Genomic DNA, 27270 nt, shown 5'->3' with positions numbered 1-27270 from the left:
ATCCCTGGAAACATTCCGGGTCACGTTGGCGGGGCTCTGAGCAACCTGATCTAGTTGTAGATGTCCCTGCTCACTGCAGGGGGTTGGACTAGATGGCCTTAAAAGGTCCCTTCCAACCCAAAGATTCTGTCACACGAAGGAATATTTGATCCTATTGAAGACAAACTACTGAAGCCAGCCAGCTTTTGTTCATGTGGCCAGTATGCAATTTTCTCATGTTTTCTTAACTTTCTCCAAGCACTCCATCTCTCCTATGATGCAGAAAAAACTGCTAGTTATACTGTCTGGGCATGACATCCAGCAGACATCTCCAGGAGTCTGCTGAAGTTTCATTCACTAAACATTTAAGAGTACAGGTGTGAGCACAGGCCTCTGGAGGTCTGAGAGCTAACAGCATTGCACCATCTCAACAAGAACTGTTTTCAGGATTCAGTGACGGCACATTAAAAACCAAGTGTCATCCCCCTCCCCAGACAGTAAATTTTATTTTCTCGCTGTCATCTCTCTCAGTCCAGAAATGTCATAAGGCCAAGTAATACAACAGTTTTGCTGATATTTTCCTAGTTTTACTACGTATCCTAGGTGCTGTCTTATGCTTACCCTCACTTGCTTTATTTGGTGCTTTTTTGTGTTTGTTCTTTTTCTGAGGCTCTGGAGTTGCAGAACAGGAAAATGTTTGTCCTGTTATGTAAAGAAACAACACTGCAGCAATCCACACACGGCACACAGCAGTAGGTCTGCAGAACCAGAACTTTTCCAGGTCTTGCTTGTAGAGTCCCCTCCTGTACTGAACAACTCCAAAACCCTCATCCTTCTCATAAACGAGACTCACCCCAGGGGGATCAGTGGAAGGCAGGTATGACTTTAAGTGCCAGTTGTGTTTGTCGCCAAGAAGGAGAACATTCTGCTACTGACCTGTGAACCTGCGCTGTGGACACTTGAACCGACTTAAAGATGTAACTTGAACCGACTTAAAGATGTAACTTAACAGCTTGATGACTCTCGTGTCACACCTCAGCTCTCTAATGTATCAACCCAACTGTGCTAGCTTGAAGGTAACACAGAAGAAAAACAGTGTCTATCAAGCCAGAACCCAAGCTCAGACCACCTAGCTAGACCAATAAAGGTATCAGACTGGCAGAAGACAGACTGTTGTCGCTACTCATCTGTGCTGTTCACATAAACGGCACTTCACACACACAAGGATGAGCTGCCGCTCAAAAGGAATTCCAATTTACATAAAGACAAGATGATGACATGCAGACAAGCTAGTGGATAGAAAAGACAGTAAGGACATGTACCTCACAGTGAAGGAAGAATGAAACCTTGATGGTTACATAAGGTTTTACTGCAATGGCATATATAACTGATAATATAAAAAGGTGAAGTGCAAGGCCAGATGCCTTAGGTATTATGCATATACAGTTTCTTCTCTTTACTCCTGACTTTGACATATAAGTGGGAGACCATACGCCAAACCTTCTAAGGTAATTTTTAAGAAGAAGAAAGGATCTTTACTTCCCTCATGAGGAACACCCTGTCACATAGCAGGGTGGCAGCGATTTTCCAGTCTAATCACTGTGAAAGAGCAAATACATTCTGGCATGCTGAAAACCATGAACCTAAAGAAGGAGGTACAGCGAGAGGTGCACAGACCTACCTTAAAAAGCAGGCAGTCCCCTTGGTGCTCGGCGTAAATGGAGGTGAGTCGATACTGGTTCTCAGTTGTTATGTCGATCTGGTACCCTGTTAGCGTGTAGCACACCTTGCGAAACTCCTGGATCTTGGTCTGGAAAACTTCTTTCAGGCGCTGGTTTTTTAGTTCTGCGCTTTCCACTTGCTTCTTCAGCTCTATGTAGGGGAAGAAAACGAGTAGTTTGTTATATGTCACCAGCACAGAGCCCTTGCGCCGTATTTACAGTGCTAGCCAAACTAAGTGAATTGAAAAGGTTAATTAAATTTTTAAAAAGTGAATTAAGCAGGCAGAGTAAAGAAACAGGCAAGATAGATTCTTCTCCTCCTGGCCCCAGCAGACTAAAAGATAATAAACTGGGGACTAAGGAAAACAGACGTGTCTTGGGATGGATTTTTCTTTTGCACAGCCAGCCTTTTAACAACATGCTACAAAATTCAAAGCTATAGCATCTATTTCCCCACATGCACACATCTTATTTTCTACACAGAACCCAAGAGAAGGGTGTTATGCTACAGGAAGCAAGAAAGTGGAAAAATGGTAAGAAATACGCCTCTGTATTGTTGCATCAGGAGGAAGCTGCCCATTTACAGGGAAATCTCCTCCAACATACTCTTGATTTGACTGTAAGTGCTTTGATCTCAAATTGACACACTGCTTAGGAATCCCTTAAGATTCAGAAATGGGCTTTTACTGTGATAAAAAGCGTGAAGAGTACCACTGCCTCTTTACATTTGCTACCTTAACTGGACTAGTCCCTAGAAGAGGGGTCTTGTGAGACTGCCTGCCACTCACCCTGTATTTTATTGCTACAAAGGGAGCTGCCATCACTGTGAATCCTTCAAGACGATACACAACAATTACCATGAATCTTTCACCCAAGGTGCCTTCTGAGTAATTAAACCTCAATTTATCCCCCCATTAATTACAGAGATTGGCTTTACTTTAATATACACTAGAGATGTCTCCCAAGTCAGCCTGTTTTATCAAGACTGCAATCCAGGGTTAGAAAAAAAAACTTGACTCTTTCTAACAGCAAACAAATAGACTTCCTCACGTGGATACTTCTTCGTCATTCTGAGGTTTAAGGTTTTGTCTGTGCTGTGATCAGAGACATAACTGCAGCACATGTAGGCCGTATGTCTTTATTTTAGCTAGTTCAGGGTCCAGCAGTAGGAAAACAGAAACTTCAATAAAAGGTGACTGCTTGAGCATGAAGGAAGGTTTGTGGTTGGGCTTATACAGCCCATGCTAAAGTATTATTGTTTCCCAAGCGAGCTGGAACAGTTTTTGCTCAAGTGTCTGCCAAAAAGCGTTTCCATCGGCCTCCCAAACGTAGTGCAGGAAGCACGTGGGATGGTAACCACAAGGCCATGGACTTGCCTGTGACTGACCTCCGAGCAGCTGCAAGTGCACCAGGAGAATGGGAGTCTCCTCTTATCTTCTGTACCACTTTAGTTAGGTGCTCCAGGTGGGACAAAAGGATAATTCAATGTGTTAAGTTAAAGTGCCTTAAATGCCACTGAGGACGCCCCTGCTCAGAAGTACTTCGGCCTTTACCCAGTTCAGCTTAATCCCCAGGCAAGGACAGGAACTCTTTAATGGTTAAAGAGAACTACATGTCCCTTTACTTCTGAGTGAGAGCATCCACGCAGGGAGAGTTAAAGCTGGCCAACTCCTTACATTCAGATAATTCAGCTCCACCTTCCTGAGCTGCTTGTGGAGATGATGTACGAGCAAAGTATTTCCTTTATTCCAGGTCTCCCCCAGCTCTATCTTGCTTGATCAAGGGGAGCAAGGCAGTCTTGGGGAACATCACATACCAGTTTGTTCACTAAACCACTGCTACACAGCGAACCCCCCCAACTGCTGGGGGATATAAGGTAAGTAGGGTATCCAAACCCTGCTTACAAGCCCGAAAGGTTGTGGGTTACACACTGCCCCTTCTCATGAGCTTGAAAAGGCTGTGTCTTTCCTGACCACCCACCTTCCCATTCATACTCAACTCATCACTGTGTGATTAACTCAATCCTCCCTTGGATTGTTACAACATTTTCCCCATCATCTCAGCTGGGTCTGGTCCTTTGATTAATCAATTAGCCTCTGAAATCAGGAGGTTAATTGGTAGCTCTGATCTCAGTATTCTCACAGTTTTCATTCAGCTATGCAACTGTTAAGGACAAAATCCTATATACAAAAGCAAAAATTCAGTGACCACATTGCAGTGGTAAGTAACATTTCACCACTGTCAGAGACAGCACTGCCTTTAATATATCGCACATGTCCAACAGCAGTATTTTTTTTCCTAATAAATGCAGCCTAGCCTTGGAAAAGTAAATCTGCCTTTTCCTACCACATCTTGGAGGCTGCCTTTCCTGACTTTTTAACCTTGGAGGTGGATGGCACCCTAATTCATTAACTCCTTGAACAGCTTTCATTATTCACGAAGAGTTAGTGCCTTTTCCACCATTTTGTCTCTCAGACTTGGTACTGCTAACGGCCATTGCAAGCATCCTCACACCTGCTAGGCTGCAGCCTTATCAGCCACCCAACAGCACTGGCCTAGCTAGACTACAACCATGTGAATCTAGAACCGCAACTGAGCGATGGCAGCTGCTACTCTACTACCTTCAGGGTGAAAAAGGAAAACCTCTGACTAGTCAGCCTTTTATGCAAGAAATCCTGAGCTTTTTAATTTAACTGAAGGATGAGCAAGCCTTTGCTCCCGACAGCATGCCCTCGCCTCCTCCCTGCTGTTCCTCCTGGCCCTTTTTCCAGTGCCTGCAGCAGTTTTGGTGTATTACTGCGCCAGCCGTCTGGGCTGAAGGAATTCACCTGCATGAAAAAACATTATCTCCCTGTTAGAGATGCCTTGTGTCAGCCACTGGCACAAGGCGCTGAACTTGGTAACTGCTAATGTAGACGCAGCCGAATGTGCCAGCACCAGGCAAGGATGGGATAAAGCCTCGTCATCCCCTCCCTGGCTCCGTTAGCAATTCCCCAACAGTGTTTCTTTAGTGGCACAGCTTGGGGATGGGGCAGAAAAAAAACACAAGCAGGTACAGGGACACAGTAGGAATGCTTAAGTTTGCAACTGCCCCCAGTGAAAGGTCCACTGAACTCTGACTGTAAAACAGAGATTGCTCTTCCTTTATGCCCAGTTAAATTGCAGTCCTCAATAGGTCAGCTATAGCAACTGCTGATGCCTACCTCCTGCAGTATTTATCCGTGGAAACAATTCAGCTAGGGGATACTCCCAAATTAACTCAGGACTGTGACTACTCCCCTGCTTTCCATTGAGGGCTCTGCTGATACAACCAAGAAGCTGCGTTGTGAGGAGGATTCACAGAAGAGTTGACCTGAGGCTTGAGAAATGTAGGATGGGATCCCCTGCTGAAACAAAGCTATTTGAGATGCCGTAGGATATTTTTCACAGTTTCTCACCAAGCTTCTGCAGGAAAAGAGATTTCCTGCAGGTTCTTTGTCAGACCAGCCAGCCCCAGGCCAATGTCTCAGACACTTTGGGGCATCTAAAATGGCACAGGACGTCTGTCTGTAGGCACTGGGTACCTCTCTAGCCTCTCCACACCATGGCTCTGGCATCGCAGATTCCCTGAACCCAGAGAAGAGCACAAGCAGCGTGTGCACTGAATTGGGAACAATAACTAAAATTTCTACTATTTCCCCCACCAAGTGAAGATGTTAAGTAAGAGGCAGCTCACTGTTTGCTCCGCATCTGAATTCAAAGATGTGACAGCGCTAATTCTTAAGCCTTACCCAGTGCCACTAATTCCCACCGAATTTCCAGCACAGTCAGAAAAAATTGAATACAAAGTCATCATTTGCAGAGAGTGCAATTCAGCATATTTCAGAGCAATGTTTAAGGCACAGCCATAGCAGCCACTGAACAGAGGGAGATCCTTTCCGGGTGGGTGGAGGTGCATTAACAGAGCAGGTTTCCGATGACAGCATCACTGGTGCCACCCGATTTATGTACCACCTACAGAACACTGAATGTCTTGATCCTTTGGATCATTTGGAGAATTAGGATTAATTATATCTTTAACAGGCAGTGTTTGAAAACTGGAATCCCTGGATTTAGAGCACTCGTATGAGGTCCTGTGTTTGACTCCGTGACATTCACACGAAACAGGCGAGAGAAGTTGCAGTTGCATGCTGCAGAAACCATGGATGGGGAAAGTCACACCACAAACACCCTTCATCCCAGAGAAGGGATGCTGAAGCATCCCTCACCGAAGCATTAATGAAACAAATAAGAACTGAGAAAATATGTGTGAGATTGGGCAGGCTATGCCTTGGTCAGGGATAGTGACTGGCTGTTTATTTTGCCTGGAAAAAACATAAAGGACAAGACAGAGAGAATAGGAAAAGATACAGAAATCATACTGCCCCATCTCCTTTGTATTCAGACCAAGAGTATGTACAAAGAGTTGACAGTCCTCAAGAGTTTGATAGGGAAAAAAAACCCCACTGAAAAAAAATCATTAATCTGTTGCAAAATTAGTATTGTCAAATTATTAACTTCCCTCTAATGATGCTGCTTCTTGAAACACCTTGTATTTTCACACACTTATATTGACTTTAATGAATAATTCAAACTATTTTGGATGAATAAATAAAATATGAGTTGGGCTTTTTTGGTCTCATATTGAAAATGTCACTGCTTTTTATTCCATTGCCTTTACACTCCTTACATCTGAAAATGTTCACAGCTGCCTAGAAATACCACAGCTTTGGGTCTTGCTCCGAGTTCAGCTAGGTCAATCAATAGCAATAGCAGTCTCTACGCCAAAGAAAACCAAATCCACACTTAACCTTTTCCCCAGGGCAAGAGGAGGAAACAATGTGGCTCTAAGCATGCCAAAAATGGCATGAAATTAAATGTATCACTAGTCTTTTCCAGGAAAACACAAATTTGTTCAGCCTGTCCTCAGAGATGCCACAAGCATTAATTCAGTTGCAATCCCAGCTAATATATCTCTCTCTCAGAAAGGCCTGAAGTCCTTTCTAACTCTCCATTAAAGGTTACTTTCCCTTAGTAACATGCTTGAGGGTCACTCACTCCAACACACAGAGGATGAAGTATTTACACGTGAATTCCTGTCCCTGCTGACCCTGCCAGAATGCCTCAGACAGATACCACTCAACACTGCTATGGAGGATACTGCATTTTTACCAACGCTGCTCTATTTAAACAACAGACTGCTTGGATTTTGTTTCCAGCCTACAGAAGGGATGCTGGTGCCACCCTGTTCTCACAAAGTCCATAACGGGAAGAAGAAATGATATTTTCTCAATTCCAAGAAGCAAGGCCACAATTAGCCTTCTTCTCTCCCATCTGCCCAAGCTGCTTCTCTCCCTTTCCGTAACACCGTGCCTGCCATGCAATGTCTCCCATCAATCACCCCGACTTGTACCCCCAAACTGTTGTTTAATTACACTCTCCTATTGCAGGTCTGCCCTTCCCATCCAACTCTCTGCAACTCTTAACGCTGCCCTTCTGCACCTGAAGTCCTTCCAGTCATTCCCCTGTTCAAACCCCAAGATGAAATTTTCCCTTCCAGCTTTAGTTTGTGATGAACAGCGTGTGAAAAGAGTTCCTTGATATTCTGTGAAGGACACAATATAAAAATAAATTGTATCATATTAAATAAAGGCTAACAGAAGAGGAGCTGAGCGTTTTCTGATGTAGGCAAGTTTATGATCATTGCTTCTGAGAAATAAAATTCGCTTTGCTAGATTTTATAGGTGTGTTTTACGCCCTGGGTGAGTCGGGGAGAGGGACCACACGACCCAACCGGCGCGGCAGCCCCACGCTGCCCTCAGGGTCTGGCAGACTCAAACTGCTCTTCGCAAAACTTGCGATTTGTGACATTACAACCATGAATTATAACTTTTCTTGAAGGTAAAAAACAGTTTTATATTCAACAGACTGCACTGGCTGTTCAATTCTAAACCTAAGTGGTATTTATTTGATCAGTCAACACTGTTTTATTTTTAAACTGTGTATGTACCATATGGTTCAGTGCACCTCCCAGCCCCCTCCTCCAAGCCATCAGCTTGCCCTTCCAGCAGCTCAGGGAAGAGTTTTCCAAGGCAGCATGATACAAGTAAAGGTCCCCACCACCACAGCCAGTTACAGCTCTTGCACTGTCCAAGAACCCTCCATCAAGAAAATTTCCCATATGTTTCTCTTCAGTGAAGATGCCTGTCTTGAAGCCCCCGTTTCAGACAACCCACGCACCTTTACAAGGGTACCCTTTCTTGGACAGAATTCTGTAATTTATCCTCACATAGCTGCACAAAGTGGCAGAGGGCATCAGGAGGCTCGGGTGAAAGAAGTAGGACACTGAGGACTAGAGAGCGGAGAATACGGAAAAAAATAAAACTTCCTCTTGTAGTACCTACACACACCTATAGCATGGATTAGGCCTAAGTAAAGGGTTCTGTTCTCCTCCTGATAACCCTGAGATTACAATGCAAGGTTGCAAAACGCACAAGCAAACTTGAAGTTGGCCTAGGTACAGGATTCAGCCCTGGCAGACGAACCACCACCGAGCGAAAGGCTCCCTCAGGGGATCCCAGCATGGCCACCACTTAGAGCTTTCTCTGCCCTTCTCCTCCTCGTTGGCAAAGCCGTTTCAGAGTGGGGCAAGGCAGGAAACAAGTGAGCTTCCGGAAGCCCGGCTCAGCTCCTCAGCCACCCCCATGGCATGCCCATGCTGTCCTCAGTGAAGGCAGTGCAGTGTTGTGTAAAGAGGCCCTGGGTAGCTTTAAAATCACTGGCTTAAATGATGTGAGCAGCCTGCTTGCAGCAATACAGAACTCAGTGGGGATGGCAACATTCACCCCAGGCACAGGATAAATTAACCTCAGGAGAGCTATTTATTGCCCAAGGTGGACTTCACCAATTAGTATCATATGGCACAAACCGTTTGGAAGTTAGGATTGTCACACTGGTCATAAATTGTGAACCAGCCAGGAAGACATCTCCCTCAACCCCCCAAATGATGACTAAAGTCTTCTAGCCACATTTCCCTTCCATACGGCAATTATAGACCAGCAGCGCTTCCCAGAACAAAGTAATGTCAGCTGGAGCTGGAGCTATTCATTAACTTCAGATGCAAAAAATAGCCTCACCTTAACAATGCAAATATATTGTGTCACTTAAGTTTACAGGAGAGTAGTTATCTTCTGCTTCTAGAACAAGCCAGCAAATATTAGGCATAAGTCTTCCAGTCTACCTGTTTTCCAGGTCATTTTTTGGAGTCATCAAAAAAAAAGTCACCGGGACTTTTCACCAGGCTATAGGAAGTCTGGTAGCAAGAACAGGGGCATAACTTGTATCGCTTCTCAGAGGAAGGAGAATCACTGCTAGGCTGTTTCCAAGAAAAAGAGTGGTTTTGAAACCACTCAAGTGTCTAATGCAAGAACTAATCCTAGGGACTATATAATTAACATATATAACATGCATTGTTAATCGCATGGGTTGGTCTGCAGAAGCATCTAACAGGCGAATTTATCCCATCTGATCACCCCCCTGCACTCTGCCCATTATCTTGTTTCCACTGGCACATCACTACTATTACTGCTACCCCAAAACACTGGATGCTATTTAAGCCTCTGAAACAGCATCCAACACCTGCTATTAAAACAAACACAGAAAAACTGCTCCAGAAATATTTGTTTGTTCCTTCTCAAAGTGAAGATTATTTGCAGGAGTTATAGTCATTCACAATGCAGGTGGACAATATTCAATCATACATTAGAGAGTGCTTTAAAGTTTATTATCCAATGATGTTCACCAAGGCTACGAACAGGAGCTTTTCACCACTGGCAAGAGATGATTTCAAGGTTCCCCAGGAGCACAGCTGTTTTGCTCTTGCTCCAGGAACCTTCTGTGCTCAAATTCTGATGCTGAGACTCATGGAAATGCTATTCAGCCTCAGTGATAGTGTCCAAGATCATGTTACAGTAGTTTGTCTCCCTCTCCCCCGCACTGTAAAGTCTGTGCTCACAACACAAAGATATCGGCAGCTTTGCAGGCAGACGGATCTAAATACAGAATTGATAAACACCTGAAGAGATCCCTACCATTTCTAAAGTAGCTTATCAAATAACTGGGTGGTGTAAGACAGAGTCTGAGATGGGACAGGGCACCATACAGGTGTCCTCTAGCCCTTACTTGGGATGCACAGACTGAACTCTAAACCCTGCAGGCTCCCTGACTGTTTGGAGGGTGGCTGTAAATAAGTACCTGCCGCTGCATCGGACTAAATCCCTTCCTACCCATGAACTGCTTCTCTTCTTGACAGACATGGTAACACCATTACCGGCTCCAGAACTCACTTTTTTGAGACAAAGCCCAATGCCCCCATCCCTAGGTAAGGCGGCTTTGCTGAAAGGTCAGCCTGCCATTTAATTTGTTTGTATGGCCTGGGCTAATGGAACCGCTTCCGCTGTGCGCAGCACGCAGGCAGGCTGGAGGGTCACAGAGGACGGCGAGGAAAAAGGCACACCGTTTTAGCCAGCCAGCGGGGATGAAAATACAATTGCACTGCAACAGATAAAGGCAAATCTCCGCAGCATGCCACCTTATTTGTGTTTTTAATGGGAGAAGATTGTGGAGTTTGGTTTAAGGCTTTTGTTCCAAAGGAAACTAAGCTCTAAAAAGCCTCCACTCCTTCTACTCAATCGTTTTTTTGTTCCTGTTTATCCTAATAATGTTTTGAAAGTGTTGGCACTGCAAACATATTGCTCTTGGCCTGAAAGCACTCTGGGTGCCAACGAGTCAAACCTTCCCCAGACCCTTCTTTTTGCTCTTCGTGCTCCTGCAGCAGGCCCCAAAGGCACTTACTCTGCTCAAAAATCACACCAGACATTTCCTCTGTGCACTCTTCTGAGTGCCCTGGACCTCCTCTCGCATGATAGTGGGTTCTGCCCTATATTTATTGGCATATTTTTCATGTTCTACTTCATTTTCTGATGTCCACTTTATGAAAACAATCCTTTAAAGATAACTGTGCTGGAGCTGAACAAAATGCTGGTTCAGCATGGAGCAGCAGAGCAGCAAGAGGGGCTTTCAGATAACAAAACTGCAGCAATGTGACACAGACGTAAAGACAAGCAATCTTTTTTCCCTGGAGCATGAAAGATGTTTGGAAACAGAGCCATCTCCTGGATAACCAGGCTTTCAATCACATTATTCCAGCCTCTTGAGCTCGTATTTCCATCGAAGGAGTCTGAAGTGTTATTATGGATAGGGAGGGTTATTTCCCTTAACCCTGTGCTAACGCTCTTCAGCAAGAGGTGAAGGCTTGAAGTCTCCAAGCAATCCCCACAAACTGTCCCAAGGCTGGCAGGACCACCAAAATCATCTCTGGGCAGGGACACGGGAAAGGTAACATCTGTCTCAGGCCAAGCGCCAAGTCTCGTTTCCCAATTCTGAATTATTCAGCACGTGCTAACTTCCAAACCAGTTCAGTTTTAAATTTTTAAATATTTAATAATTGGGTATTAAATATTCATGCAATTTTATTAGAAATTTTGGCAGACGGGTACTAAGGCTCTAATTGTTAAGTTCATCATTGGGACTGACTGGCTACTCAGACAGACTTTCTAGCTTCCTAGGGAGAGAAGGAAGAGGAAAAAAGGCAAAACAAGTATTTATGGACCTCTCTCAAATCTCAACACAGATACCTGTGCCATTCATTTTCCAGAAAAATCATCTCTTTATGAAAAAGCTGAGAAACCCACACTGGGAACATGCTAGAAAGCCCTCAGCTGCAGTTTAAAGAGTCTTTAAGAGTTTCATTTTGGTATCATAAAGTTGCCCATCTCAGTTTAGTGTATCTGATTGGTACAGGGACAGCTGAGCAGCCTGTGTCTACAAGACCAACAAAAAACCCATGCAAGCGGTCTCAGTTGTGATTCAGGGCAGACACAGGGGAAGTTCAGATCAAGACACACCTGAAAGGAGCCAGATTCTTCTCTTTTTCTGATGCCTGCTCAGAGGGGACCTCAGGATGTATAGTTTCCCCCGAGCTGGTCTGACAACTCGGATACATTAAATATCCATGCCTGCTTCTCTCCATGTAGCTCCTGCGGACTATGTTTCCTTCTTTCCTACCCCCTCCTTTTTAGTAGATGACAGCTCTTTAATGCTGATGCATGCTGAGAGGGAGCCCATGTTCATGTCCCTCTGTATTATGAGCGCATGTTCCCTATCGCGCCGGAAATTGTACGGTTTACACAAAAGATGACACATAAGCCCTGGAATTATATGCAAATGAAACTGATCCGTTCCTTACTTCTTACCATTACAACTCTGACTTTCCAACAACTGCATGGGGTAATTTCTGCACCAGCTTTCAAACAAAGGGCATCTCTATGTTATTAACATCTCACTGTGGCAAGCAGTTTGTCACCTTTCACAAAAATGATCTGAAAAGACACCAGCAATTATACCTAAGGAGATTATTGGGAGGCTTTGTTCCAGCACAGCAGCTGGAAACTTAAGTGACATAATATACCCTGGGAAAACTCCTTTTTCAAGTCAAAAGAACATGGAACAGATTTAAAAAATGACCTAAATTGGAAACAAACACAAAACTAGAGGAAGACTGAAGCTTGTTCCCTTCAATTTTGTTCATCTCTATGCCAACAGTAGGAGCACATCTTCAGAAGAGCACTAAAACCTCCTGGTTATGACACAAGATGACAGGACATTAACTTTGGAGACTTATCCTGGGAAGGAGCTTCGTATGTTATAAATAAAAGACCCTGAGGAAGAATGACTCAAGCACCTCTTCCAAGCTGCAAAAATCCAGCTGATTTCTAGATCTCATATGATTGGTTCTTCCAACACTTTTTAAGCACCGAGGACTAAACATCTGCAAGAAAGACAAGTGTTCTCTTACTGGGATTGCTGTGTAATTCCTGTTTGTATCTTATAATGGGACCCAAGAACCAACATTTGCTTGGCTGATGTTCATGAGTGAAGTGGGGCAAAGAGCAGAAGCCACATCTGATTTCAAGTAAGCAGTTACTCACAGCTCTTGGATGGAAATGAGTAAGTAGGGTCCATGCCTGTGCAAGAAAGACCAAGGGATCCAGTCACCCACATTTCTTAAGCAGCAGGGAAAATGGGGAAGGTGATGTTCTACTGGCTGTCCTTTAAGGACAGGTAATTTCTAGTTACATGTCAAAATTATATTAAAAAAACCAAAAAAAAATCCCCAACCTAACAAGTTTGCCCTAAGAGATAAAAGTAGAAATTTCTAATGAAGTGAAATACTTTTGCTAGTGCTGAACTAGTTTGTTACCTTCATCTGTGTGAAAAATGCTGTTCGTTACTTTGATGGAAGCCTCTTCCAAACAACACCACCCATATTTAGAGATCTCCTCTTTGGAGTCAGAGAAGCACAAGAAAATCTGGGCAAGTTTCCCATTTGTGATAATCAGAAAGGAAGAACTATCACTGCACTTTTTGGGTGCATACTGTCAACAACTCTAACCTCAGTCTTTCCATAAAACCTACAGGCATATTTTAAAAATTATGAGCTCTGCCCATTTCAAGTCCGAGAAACATCTGTACAGCACATAATGGTGCAAAATGGAGCACTTTAGTGGGGTTGTTTTTTCACCAACATTTTGAAAAGTTTCTCTACATCATCTAGGGGCTATAGTCCAGAGTTCAGACATCATGTTGCTACCTTCCACAAGCATAGGACAAGAAAGTCAATATGTAGAGTAACACAAGCAGGGGACAGAACAGATCCATGAGGAGACGAGGACACGCAGTGACTTTGCAAAGTTAACTTAATTTAAAAAAAGGAGTAGGAATAAGATTTTCAGAGAGAGAGAGAATGCTGAAAAGATTTCAGGACTGAGGCAAACACTCTAAAATCTTTAAAAAAAAAGAAAAAAGAAATACAACAGCGGGATTTGGAAGAATGCGAAAACAATGAGAGATAAACAAATGCAGTCAGCCCACAGCCACCTCGCAGGGTGTATGGAGCTACCTGCTAAAGACAACACCTTCTGTGGATTCTTAGAGCTCTGCCCAAATGCAGAGCAAGGGCAGTTTGAACAAAGGCTCTAGCCAAATCATCAAGGAGGTTAAAACTAGTACCACTTTTAATTCTTATGAGCTGAGGGACTTTGGTGGAGGAACAAACAGGAGTGGTGACTGATTTCACACCTGCATGTTCACATTACCTTAAACAAGATGAGCAGGACCACCTGGGAAGACCTCAAATCACAAAGTAATACTTGTGGATAGATCTAATAAGACAGAAGCCCTTTCTTGTTTCTGAGAGAGAGACATTTTAATGGCCTATAAGTCTTTTTGCAGCAGCAGCAGAAAAACAACACCCAAATGACAGATTTCTGCTACAATGCAGAAGGCTCAGTATCTCTTTCTCCAAAGGAAGGCCAATGAAAGAGTCTAGTAGAGGGACTCGATAGCTCAAGAGTTTAAGCTAGAGCTTTTGGCAATAATAATAATGATAATAATAATAATAATAATAATAATAGCAGCTCTGACAGAGGGTGTTTGGGTGGAGAAAAAGGGTCAGGAAAGTAGAAACATCTTAATGAAAATCTCATTTAGCAATTTTTTCTAATGTGCTTAAAAATTCCACTGAGGTCACCATTCTGGAGAGATGACAAACTCTTGGGATAAAGGCTGGAAAATCCTGGTAGTGGTGTCACATTTAGCAAGTCAAAGATATGTTTGTTCAAGGCTGTAGAGGGCTAAATCCATTTTACATGCTATATGTATTATTAATTTCTGACAGTGGGCTTAGAAAAACCTAATTCGCTGGAATACGAGCTCCCTTTGAGCGGAGGGAAGCCTTTTCAAAACTCATCTTTTATTGACTGAGTCATTTTTGAGTCAATCTGTCTGCTTTCGGCAAGACAAGAGTTTTAAATCTTCTCTCTTTTTTCCTCCTTTTTGAGTTCGTGGCAAGTCTATTAAAACCTGCTAATGTATGCAGCAAGGCCTCTGATTTGAAATGTAATGAATTCTTCAGATAGTGGCAGATTAGTGGCAGAAGATGATAGAAACAGCCAGAGATGCCAAAAAAAGAACTCTCCAGAAAAAGAGGAGGAGAAGGGTAAGAGGGAACCAGAAAGATTAACCCTTTTTATCCAGAAGAGGAAGAAAATCTTTAAGTTCTATTAATAGAATCAGTTAAAAAAGCAGAACTGGAAGAGGCAGAGCATCTTCAGGCTTGCCTGGGGCTGAATGAGACAAAGAATAAATGAATCTTTCCTCCTAGACTCTCTTGTAAGATTAGGTAATTCCCTAAGTGAAAAATGAATAACTTAGAGAAAATTAGCTCCATCCATATAAATAAGCCTTCATATTCCAAACCCATCACCCAGAGCTTCCCAGGCGAATGTCCTGAAACATTTTTGCTGTTGTGTAACAGATGGTTTCCTCCTCCCCCCTTCCTCGGTTTGGTTCCAACTGCAGTATCTTTCAGGTGATCTTGTTTTAGCACAAAAATGAGCATTTGGGTGTAAATTATCAATCCTGTTAGCGAAAGGATGCTTGGCAGGTTTATTGTATTTGGCATCTTTGAAGTGCCGGACAAACATTACAGAGTTACACAAATGAGAGATTAGCACTGTCTCCATTTTACAGATAGAGGAGTTACGGAAAAGAAAGTCAAGGATGCTTCTTAATTCGACAGCACTGATCTGGTGACAGCCTAGGAACGCAGAATCTGCTGAATCACAGCACAGACCTGGGCTATCTTCCTGTTTAACAGGAAAATTCACAGCTCAGCCTTGAATTTGATGGCTTTAAAAACAAAAAAAAACCAGCTCTATAATAAAGTTCTAATGAAACAAAACCTTAGAGAAAACAGTCTGGTGGAGCACAGGTGACTCAGTGGATTATAATTAAAATTAAGCTCAGCATAACTGATGCAGGTGAGTAAATACAGGGAACTGAGAAACTGGCCCTGTAAACCTAATGCCCCTTCGCTAATGACAGGCATTGGAATGTTTTAACAATTGACAAATTGCAAATAACAAAGGCAAAATCCTTCAATTTAACATGCAGCAGAGGTATCTGAGTCTATGCATGTCTTGAAGGAGGGACTGTCTTTCCCTACAGACGCACAGCATTCAGTTCTCTATCGCAGAATTCAAACTACAAAAGGAAAAAAAAAGTTCACAGAAGTGCAAAGTTAGCTCAAAAGCTGCTGGAGGCACAGAGACTGTGGAAAGTAAGTATGAGTTGGGAAAAACAGCAGCAGGAAATCTCTGCAGTGGGCACAGGACACAGGTAGAAGCGTTATCTGGAAGGCTAGCAAGCCATGGAAGTTAGCCTGGCTTTTCAAATTGCTCCTAGGTATTGTCTGCTTTTGCTGGCAGAAACACGTATTTTCCACCCTGGAGAACAACAATGGCTGTATGCCTGTGCCCACTATCTCCTGAACTCCAGCAGTCTCTTGATGTGATTCTCCTCAACTGGGAAACTGTATTTTCCTACCGGTCTGTTTGCTTCACAACCCTGACGCAAGAGCCGCAGAATTCACAGATATGAACTTTTACATCTCCACATATTAGTGCTTTCAAAAAGAAGAAGAGGTTACGCTTGCTTTTATGTACGTAGACACAATACCGACCTTTAGCTTGGTCCCAACCCTCTGATTCAATAGCTGGCACTCACTCTCTGAATCAGTAATGAACTAAAGGTTACGGCAGGGAGCACGCTGTGCTGTGGATATACCATTTTTCAGAGAAGATAAGAAACTTAGACCTGGACCATTACAGAAGAGGCAAAGCATTCTCCTGGCAGAGCATTTTTATTTGTGGACGAGGGCATGAACCAGGACTGTGGTATCAGCCCTCATGTCCTGTACAAATGCCATTCACGGAACTGCATTCTGCCTTCTCCACTTTCAAGTTAAAAAGACACTTCTCACTTTCTGTTATAAGGACGGTTCCTGTGGGGCACTAAGTGGTTACTATATTTCACACTAGCCATGGATGCATTTTAGTGATGGATGAAGCAGTTCCTGTGCATACTTCCTGTAGCTGTGAAGTTTCCAGAGCACTTGGGGAATCCTGAGGGGCTGACATGCTTATTTGCAGCAAGCCCTGCCAATACCAACTGCTGTAGCAGGCTCAAAGAATAGCCTATCCCAGAATATCACTATTTTTCTTTTCTACTGCAATGTGCATTCCCCCTACACAGCCTCCTGATACCTCCTTCCCGGCCTGTTTGTCTGGAAGATCCTCTTGCTTCTTGGCATTGCTTGAACTCTTCCAACTCTCTAATTCCCGAGAGCTCTGAACCAAGTGCTGCCTTAGTGCAGGACCTACCCAGTTTGAAATAAGATCAGTCAAGAAACCAAGATCCACGATGCTTAGTCATCAAAAAGACTATTTTGGTGTAGGAAAAGAGCATACCATATAGGTAACCTTGACTCTTGGTCTCCAACGATCCACATCCAGGGAGCAAGTGTGCAGAGAAATCTGCTCTCTTGCATTGCAGTCCTCCACAAGAAGGATTCATTTCAGTTTTGGTTTAGAGAAGATGTCACTCTCTGCTGCTGTGAACTCTTTCACTGGGGTCAATGACGCCAAGTGCCACAGAGGCCGTGCTGCTGGCATGAGCAGCACTGCTGGGACAGGTCAGGCGGAGGTTCAGGAAAAATATGTATTGAGGGGCAAGTGAGGAAAGGGAAAAATGGCATGCACAAGAGGTCTCTGTGCATGTATGTGCAAGCAAAGAAAAATAGATTTACCCAACTACCCTAAATCAATGAATTAGCTCTGTGCTCGAAAGGCTGTGCTATTCAGTAGCTCACTTTAGATCTGAGAAAAGTCTGCAAAAATCCTCCTGCATTATCCCTAGCCTTATAGATTTTTTCTTTTCATCCGAGGCTCAGAGTGGGGATTACCCATTAAGGTGCAGTGGCCAAATCACATTCAGTCTATTCTCTGTTAAAACAAGAAAAAGCTTTGGTCTTTCCTGTCCTCTTCCATTTCATTCCCTTCCCATGTCCACATCCAAAGCATTTACCTCCAACTTTCAAAAGAAGCAAAAGTCCTGAATATCAAGAAGACACACAGGATGATACCTAAATAACAACACTCACTTCTCAGTCCTACAGGCTGCATCTGACTTCTTCAGCACCAAAGAACAAGAGTTCATTTAAAATTCTCATCTACTTCTAAACCCAGTAACAACAGAGTTAACAATCGCCAGTCAGCATTGACCAATTTTGTCCTGGTTCCCAGGTCTTCACCCCCCCATCTTGTAAAGAGGGACGTTGCTGAAACAGTGACAGCAGCACTAGCAGGTTGGTAGCAGAGCATCTGGGCTCCACCACGCTGCGGTGCTAAAACATCTGCAGTTGCTCACATCTGGCCACCCCGATGGCTTGACCTAGCAGCACCAGCTCGAGCAGATGTGCTCAGTGAGGGATAAAGCGACCTGGCACTCCAGTGGGACCGTAACCGAGTGGAGTTGAACAAGGGAGTTCGTAAGCACAGCTGGGGTGAGGTAATAAAAGCAAAAGACAACTAAAGAAATACCTTCACAAGCAGATGAAACACAAAACTATGGGCAACTAAAACGCTTTTACCACATGGAGTTTTTATAGAAACGCAACTGCTTTTTCTCAGCCACAGAAGTCAGAGACTGTAAACATCTGCTCATTCATGCAGTCTCTCTCCCACAATGTTTTGATTTAGGTATTTTCCTGTAATGTTTGCAACTTGAACACATCAGAATTGTGCCAAGGCTTCTCAAACAGTAAAAGGGATTGGAGTTATTAGGGAATTGAAAAGTTAATAATCCCACAGTTATTAAAACAAATTTACAAGAACCCTAGCCTCACTCTGAAGCATTCCAAAGCAGAAGAGCTGAAATTACCTTGAAAGTACTTTTCCAGTAAAACTAGAATGACCTCCCTTTCAGCACAAGACCTACTGAAGTATCTGGACCCTTTGGACATTATAATCTTCCTTCTGGATGGCCACATGTCAGTTATAACATCTAAGTATTTTAGCTGTAGACGTTATCAACAGTTGCTTCCAAAAGTTAGTGAGCTGGAAGCAAGGCATGGCTGTTGTACTCTCAGTGCTATTTATTTTGCTGCTCTATTAATTTTATTTATTTGTATTAGGATTCCAAAACAAAAGAAGTCAATTATGGCTTACTAGGAATTATAAAGAACTCATGTAATTGGGCTTCTGATTTAGTTATCAATACAAATAGAAATGCTGCACTGAGAAGTAAAAGATAAAGCCATAAAGCAAGGTTTGCATTATTTGCAGCCGCTCACAGCAAAAAAAACATTAGAGAAAAGCTAAAGATATTTCTATTAATGCTTTAGATGACTTAGAAAAAAGTCACTTAATCATAACATTGTAAACAAGGAAGTTCTACAGCAGTATTTAAAAATATCTGAAATTGTTTCAGGAGCCCCATTGATTTGAATTAGGCAGCTGCATAATCACAGGGGCTGCAATTTTAATGAACATTTCAACAGGAAATGTAGAGCTGATTATATAGATCAAAACAGGAAAGATCCAAATGCTGCAGCTCCTCTTTTTTGTTGTTGTTCGGTTTATTTCCTTAGTGTGCCTATCCAGACCAACTCCAGAACTAACACAGGACTTACCTGACTGCCCCTCTCTTGTTGGCGGCAGCTCCCAACGCTTCTGGCTGCAACTCTGGTGTTCCTGTCTTGATACATGTCATTAGGCACAACATTTTGAAAAATAATTAGTGATTGAATCAGATTTTATACTGGGTCAAGTGACGGGAAGCTTCAATGCTGTGCTGCAGTTTTCCCTTAACATACTTTAGGGCATGTTATATATACTTAATTAGATAATGTTTATACAGTGCTTTGAAGAAACAGAGAACTCAGTGAGGGCTACGTCGTATTTTCCGAAAGCAAAAGAGCAGTGTTAAAACAGCATGGGCACCAAGGGAAAACCAAAGCTCTGAGAAACTAAACACCACCTTGTTTTCAGAAAGGTTTCAGGACATCTGAGAAAAAAAAAATACATCAGCAGCTTCCAGCATCTAGGTACTAAGAAAGAACCAAAAGTTGTATAACGCAGGATGCTGCAAAGGCACTTAAATGACCGTGTTGATGATATTGGCGTGAGAATAGCAGTAACAGAGCCAGAAGGGCAGCAGCACCTATGCAGAAGAAAAACCTTGCGATGACACAAGCAAAACGTATTGATTATTACTCCCTTAAGGCAATTTGCAAGATAAAGATTCAGAGGTGTAGGCCTTGATGAAACAAAAATGAATGTACTCCACTCCTGTGAACACTCTTATTCGTAAGAGTGGGAACTAATGGGATAAAAGCATCTTGCTTCCTATTATCTTGTAGTGAGGGAAGCAGGGGTCTTTTTGGTAAAGACACAGTGCTTTGTTGGCTGAATGTTAAAACACTAAAATACACTGCAAAATACAAAAATATGTCCACCACAAGTCTTCCTAAGCAGAAACAGGGGACTGCTCTTCAACGTATCCAGAGCAAGCACCAAAGGGGATGCAGATCACAAAGGCAGGGTGAAAGCCAGGTTCTCCTGTTGATTTGGATAAGCACCGCACATGTCCTCACAATGGGCATCTGATCCAAACGGCTACTAAAAGAATTTGGAGAGCAACAAAGCAAGCTGTGGCTAAATCCACTTAGATGGAAACGAACAAGTGATGGTGCATCCAGCCATTTGCATTCCTACAGGGCAAGCAGCACAGAGAGTGCTCCAAAGAGTTTCCAGCAAGCAATAAAAGCAACAAATGTACGTAGGGAGCTTTAAAAATGACTGCAAAGAGAGCCCTGAGCTTCTGTTTTGTGCGTTGTTGTGGTTTTTTTATTTGCCTATAAGTAAATTACATGATTTCTTTGCAAGTCTAATTAAGCAGTTAATTGATGCTGGTGCCCTTTAGCATCTGGCATTTAAGATTAAGTAAATAATGGAGAAAAGTGCACGCAGCACCCAGCAATAATTAAACACAGCAAGGGCTTGTTCCCCCACCCTCCCCCATTTTAACCTGTTATGTATAAATCTCTGAGAATAACTGTCTTTAATAGCCTCAAATACACTTACACACCCTATAACAATACTTGACAATAGTGTTTTTCCTCTTAGAGATGGTGAACAGTAGGTATATCTTTGTTCTTAACCAGCAGGTTTTATTTTACACCTTGCACTCAGCAGAAGGAAAAGCTTTCCTGCTGCAACTCTGCTGAACTGAAGAGTATGTTAAATGGACCTTCATGGGAACATACTTTTGAATCCATGAGTGTAAGTGCTGGGATCACTCCTTAAAGATCTGTGGTCAAATTTCTCCCTTTCTCATGTGTTTACTCCTTCCTGATGGTCCATACAACATTATTCATCCATTTCCTGCAGACTATGGAAATGCAGATTATGGAAAAGCTTTCCCGTTACTCTTCTACGAGAAAGATTGAGTTATATAAAATGAAATGAAGCTGTACCACAAAAAACCCCTTTGGACAAAAAAACCCATCCAGAATCCTAAACATCATTACAGAACATGGATTCGGCCGGGAGGAATCTGTGTTATTTGCAGGCATTTTCAGGCACTGTCTCCAACGTTGCTGTTGCGAGGCTCACTGTGGATTGCTATACACGGGCCCATCACCTCACTGCTTTGAGAAAAGGAGCGATGACTTCACATGCAGAAAGTCTGATCAGGAGACACATCTGCTGGGGACTTGAGTCCTGGTTGTGTGTTTTATGTGCACAGCACTGCACTGAGTGTTTGCAGTCTGATCTCAAGAGTCCAGTTTCCTCAGAAGGCCACGGATTAAGGACTGGACTCAAGTTACAAAACCTACTCCAAGACTTGTACAAAGCAGCGTAAGAAACTCCAAAACAGCTACGTCGGGCCCAGCCTCTGCTGCTCCCCCAACAAGCCCACTGCGGAGCACGAAGCTCAGTCCCTGCCTTACACTCCAGCAGGTTAACGCGAGTCAGACTGCCTCTCTAATACAGCTCTAATTTAAACTAACAACAGTATGAGAGGTTTTTATTTCTTCCAGAGCTGCCTGACGGAAGGAATTGCTACCCAAAGATCATTGCCACAATCTCTTTAGACTCTGCAAGCAAGAAAAGCTAGTGTGGAGACTCATGCTCACCTCCCATGGGTGCTGCAAGTCTTAATTAGTACCTCTAGCCTACTTGGAGACCTTCGGAAACAGGGTGCCACAGAAGTATTAAATATTATCATCATTATGCCTGCTACCACAAGTGCTGGCATTCAAGGCAGAGACTTCACAGCAGATGGTGAAGTCGCTAGCACGGCTGGCTGCAGTTATAATTTCCCTCATCATAGACTCTCCTTGTTGGAGCAGGCTTCACCTCTTGATGCCTGAAGAGCAAAACAGAACCTGCACTGACAAGACTGCGTCATGCCGGTCAGTATTGCTGACACATTCAAACCGGCCAGCACTCAAATCACTAGAAAGTAAATCATCCAAGGGAGTTTCTAATTAAAAAGAGCTTCACTTTCACAGCAATGCTTTCTCCCGCCTGTCACAGCTGGCCCTCCCCTGAATTCTGATCATTAAAGGGAAACAACAAAGAATTAGTCAGCTTTTGTTAAGTGTCAAACATTCCCACTCTAAACCATGTGCAAAACAAGGAGAGACATTTTATAGCTCTCAGGGCAACTTTATACCTTCCTAAGCACTATTTCTGTACCTCTTGCTAATTGCTCATTTGCCCTGGTTTTATGGAACAGGCTGGTTCACTCCACCTTAGACAGAGGAGAACAACAGTGTTTAACAAGCTGCAATAAGTGGGATATGCTTAGTTCTAATTTTTATCCTTATTTATTTCTAACTGTTGGCGTTAGCAGCCTAGGACTCAGAGCTATCCGAGGCGTAACTAAGATGCCATTAGCTTTAAGTCTGTTCCCAAGTGCTGCAACATCCTCTCCATTTGGCTTAGGACATCACCGTGCAGATGAAGACTTTGCATACATGGGAACATTCTGCTTAAAATTATTCATTTCACCAAAAACTTCCTAGGGGCTCCAGAATACAAGCACAGGGTAATGCTCCCCTTCTCTTTCTGTGGGTTTTTCAGGTTGGAAAATGTGAAGGATCCTATAGTATAAAGAATTGCTTTGAAATGGAAGCGAAGAGTAATTTCCACTACTCCTTGTGGCACCATGGGAGTCCAAATACATTCTGCAAGGAGCTTGCAAACGCATCAGCACGCTGCCCACGTACCACAGAAGGAACATTATCATGGAAACAACCTGATCAGGAGATATTTCAAATGGTGGCTGATGATGAAAACGCCTTTAGCCCACGTCTGTTACGCAGATCTAACATCACCAGTTCTAACTTAGGATTTATTTTTACTGCTTTTGTAAAACAAGATGGAAACTTCCCCTCGCCTAAATTCTGCCTCATTTCAGGGAAGTCATTGCAATATGGCAGTCTAAAAGGGGAATCACACGTCGTCGTCATTATCAGCCTATTCAGAAAAGCTTTGCTGAATCTTTCAGATCTGCGCACTGCCTTTGATGCCACTAGCGGCGAGATTTTTGATGACACATCCGCAGTCTCCAGCAAAGGTGGATGCTGCTGCTGCCTCCGGCCCTTCCTTACAGAAGTTTCTGATTTATTTAACTTAAATACTTCTGCTGCTCACCTGTAATGGTATTGGATCATTGCAGAAGGTGACTTTACAAAGTTGCATAGCTACCCAGTAACCCATCATGCTACTGTACTCCAACCGGACGCACCAAGAGTCTTCTATTCAATACAGACAGAAACATACCCAGACAGCCAGAGAGCAAAAAGGCAATTTATGAATCTGATTTCAACTAGCTTTCCATCGGTGTGATTTTCATCCATTGAGCTGGAGCTGGATGAATGTAAGAATGAATATGATGTTCCCTAATGGAGGCTGGATTGACTTACTCTAACTGGAGCTCATGACAGATAACCTGGCACTGAAATGGAGAAAACGTGGAAACACTGAAATAGAGAGTGAAGACTGCATCAGCTGCTGTGACTACATAAACCACACTAGGTAGCTTTAGTTTAGTCTAAATAATGGATTGCTCCCATGATGCTCAGAAGTCCCTGATGGACAGGCATGACTCTCCCCTGAGTTTGAAGACTTGCTATGATTTAACCCCATGCCTTTGCCACTTTGGCACAAAATGACACCAGAAGCATGCGATGACCGCACCAAAGCCAGCGCCATGCAGAACACTGCTATCTACTCCCTGATCTGTGCCACGCCGGGAGCTCACCACGGCAGCGCTCGGCTGCTGTACTGTCCACTGGCAGATTCCCAAGGGGATTGTAAGGTGCTGGCTTTCTTCTAAATGAGCTGAGTGGCTCTTATGCCTTTTTGTTCAGGATCCCACGTGATCAGTAACCACTGGACAAGCTGCCCAGGACACCTGGACTTTAGCAAACCAGGTCGATAGGTGTGAAGATACTAAGAGAGGCTTCTCTCTCTTCCTATTGACAGTCTTATGTCAGCCACACATTCAAAAGGCTATCACAACGTTATCACATCATGGTACTGATGTCAGTGCCATGATTAAGAGGGCGAAGTAATTACAAGTGTCTCCTTTTATACGCTGATTGCTTTCCAAATAAATGTTCTCCATTCCAAATAAATCCACTATGGATTAACATTTCTCCTACTTGCTCACTGCCTAGAATGTATTTGATTAGAAAAGCCTGATCAAAACTCTGCTTGACCATTTTTCAGCACTTCACCATTTTTCTTTTCCTCATCAGGAAGAAAAGTGTATCCATCAGTTAACCTTTTCAAACACATTCTTTTTGTAGTCTAATTCAAAGAAGGATTATAAAAAAATCATCAGACTTGGCATATGAATAGCTTTTTGTGAGCGCAGGGAACAAGCATTCATATATCAGAACATCAGCATGGGGAGATAAGGGTAGCTGTATACGTGCATGCTTATCTGAATGGAAGATCAGTACTGTGAAACCAGCATAAACACCAAGGACAGAATCCATATATTGATGTAATTCTTAGTGGTACTAGTGCATCTGTGTGAATTTGCAATTAAATAAAGCTTACTACTTAAAAAGAAAACAAGAAGTTAAGGATATAATTCAAGGTCTATTGAGATCAACGGGAATTTTTTTCCATTGCATTTGAATATAGCTCCTTCTCCCTCCCTCCCAACATCTGTACTAGAATATTAAGAAAGGAATTACCTGGAATTTGTTTGTACCGTTTTTAAACAGACTAAGAAATTCTCAGGTCTTTTAGTCTGCTTCTAATGCAGCAAATCCAAAGCTCTCCTTTCTTCCATGGCTAACATTTAATGTATTTTAATCCACATTAGTTTCATACCAAATCAAGTCATTGAAAACACTACAAATACAGGTGGGTGACAAATGAACTGATGCAGGAAACATAACTTGGAATCTCCTGACTTTTAGGCAATTAAAATATCAACTTAATTGTTGGATCTGTGTAGCTTTTCTCATTTTAATATGTAAATCAGACTCTATCACTCTGTAGCTCAAAGAATGCATTACTCTGCTTACTTGATTAGGCTGGGAATTGCTGGTCCTGCTGTCACTATGTTTACACTTTAGTGACAAGTTTGCACATCAAATTCACATAATGCAATGTCATCAACTTACTCATCAAATCTAAACTTCTTAAATACAGCCGCTGTTCTTGAATATTGAAACAGCCTTATTTTACTCCATTTGCAGCCCCTAAATAATCAGAGTAAGTGAAAATAAAAATTGGGAACACAACTGGAAAACAGTATTTCCCAGGAAAAACAGCTTCCCACAGAGAGACAGATACGTAAACCAGAAAAACAGCCCATACAAAAAGCTATCCTTCTGCTTCTGAATTTTAGTTGCACGTTTCCCCTTTAAAATGTGGAACGAGTAAAGAAACTTTATTTCTCAGTCTCTACACATTCACCCCACCTCATTTGGGATTCAGTGTTAAGAAGTCCCTATTTATTCTGTGAAGATAGTCAGATTTCAGCTCCCGGCCACGTATACTTACCTGGAAATTGAAATGAGGACTCCAGAGAAAACCCGCAAATTCAGTAAATTTTTTTCCCCGTTATGAACCTGCCATAACAAGAATACTGCCACCTTGGATAGTATTGTGAGGGACAGTGTAAATTGTGAGGGAAAGTTCAGTACTCTCCCATTCCTGTCATCTTTTCTGAATCTTTCCAACATCCCCAACCAAGGGGACATTCACCTTGCCAGCACAAGGCTTTTCAAGACTTTCCCGGTAACCTCGACACCCATTGCAAAGTTCCTCTACTAGATTTCAACTACTCTTTACTGTTCACAAAGACATTAAGCTTTAATTTCCAGGAGTAACAATACATTGACAAGATGCAGAGCAGAGATCTGAGGCTCTCCCACGCCAGCAAGCTCTGCCATGTTGGCAGGATGGTTTTTCTAATGTCAGGGAAATCGTGTCGGCCTGAATTTGAGACATCAGCACAAGTCTTTCTTCTCTATCCTGCTGATGAATGAAAGAGCATTTTCAGTTGCGGACATCCAGACACCTTGTGGCACACTGGTCCTCTTCAAAAGCTGCTCTGTGATGCAAACTGTGGGCAACGCTGCAGGATCCAAAGGGCAACTGCAGATAGTAGTGTGTTTCCTTCCCTTCAGGAGAAATGCTGGACTGGGAGATCTAGCAGGAGCATCCTGACTGCTACACAGCCACCAAGAAGGCAACAACCAAAGAACAAGAGCTTGACTCAAATACTCAGGCAGGAAAACACAACTGCCAAAGTTTACCAAGACCCATAAAGCTCCACAGCCTGTTTGCTTGTCTCTGGTTGATACACCATCAGCACAGAGGAATACAGAAGAACCAAGAGGGATGTAGAAGAACTATGGCCACAAAGAGTGCTATCTGCAATGTGGCAGATTCCGTATGGTACAAATTTGATGGTGTTTTATAGGGATCTAGCAGGTGGGAAGCTTTCAGGTCATTCTACTACCCATTGACTTCTCTCCTTGCAAAGGCTCCGAACTGCCCCTGGTTGTAGATGGAGGAGCACAGCTACTTCTGGGGACTCAAAGGCATGTGCCTGGTAGTGAGAACAATTCATCCTCATGGTCACTTCACATTTCACTCAGCTACTAATGAACTGAGAACTAGAAACGCAAGTCAGCAGGTTTAAAAGTACCGTTTCTATCAACGATTCTCCTCTAAAGCCACATATAGAGTAAGCCAGAAGCCAGAATACTCCCTGTCAGCCCAGGTTTCTCCACACATTTTCTCTTGACTTATCTGGTCCCAGAAGCTACCTCTATATCTAACCTTCCCATCTACCTCAGCAAAGGTGACCTCTTCCTTCTCAGATGTGATACCACGACTTTACTGCATCAGTACTGAATAAGGAAAATGCATCCGCCTAGGAAACAAGCAACCTTCTCCCCAGTGGTATTTTCTTGCAGTGCTACTCATTTCCATTATATCCAGATTCAAAGCAGGATCTCTAAGCTCAGAGACCCTTCCCTTGGGAGCCT

General features: G+C 43.0%; 1 protein-coding gene across 1 annotated transcript in view; it reads right to left on the bottom strand.

The window, feature by feature from the left end:
* The window catches only part of MAD1L1 (mitotic arrest deficient 1 like 1), a gene marked incomplete at its 5' end in the record, with an annotated part of 375295 nt that overhangs the window by 90688 nt on the left and 257337 nt on the right, over positions 1 to 27270 (bottom strand). Inside the window, one exon of the mRNA XM_082006803.1 lies at positions 1661 to 1851. Within this exon, the coding sequence (XP_081862929.1) occupies positions 1661 to 1851 (191 nt within the window). The remainder of the gene's footprint in view (positions 1 to 1660; positions 1852 to 27270) is intronic.

This window comes from Phaethon aethereus (assembly GCF_964289735.1).
Source record: "Phaethon aethereus genome assembly, chromosome: 15".
NCBI lineage: Eukaryota > Metazoa > Chordata > Aves > Phaethontiformes > Phaethontidae > Phaethon > Phaethon aethereus.
The sequence above is the reverse complement of the archived record's forward strand: the minus strand, read 5'-3'. Positions and strand labels throughout refer to the sequence as shown.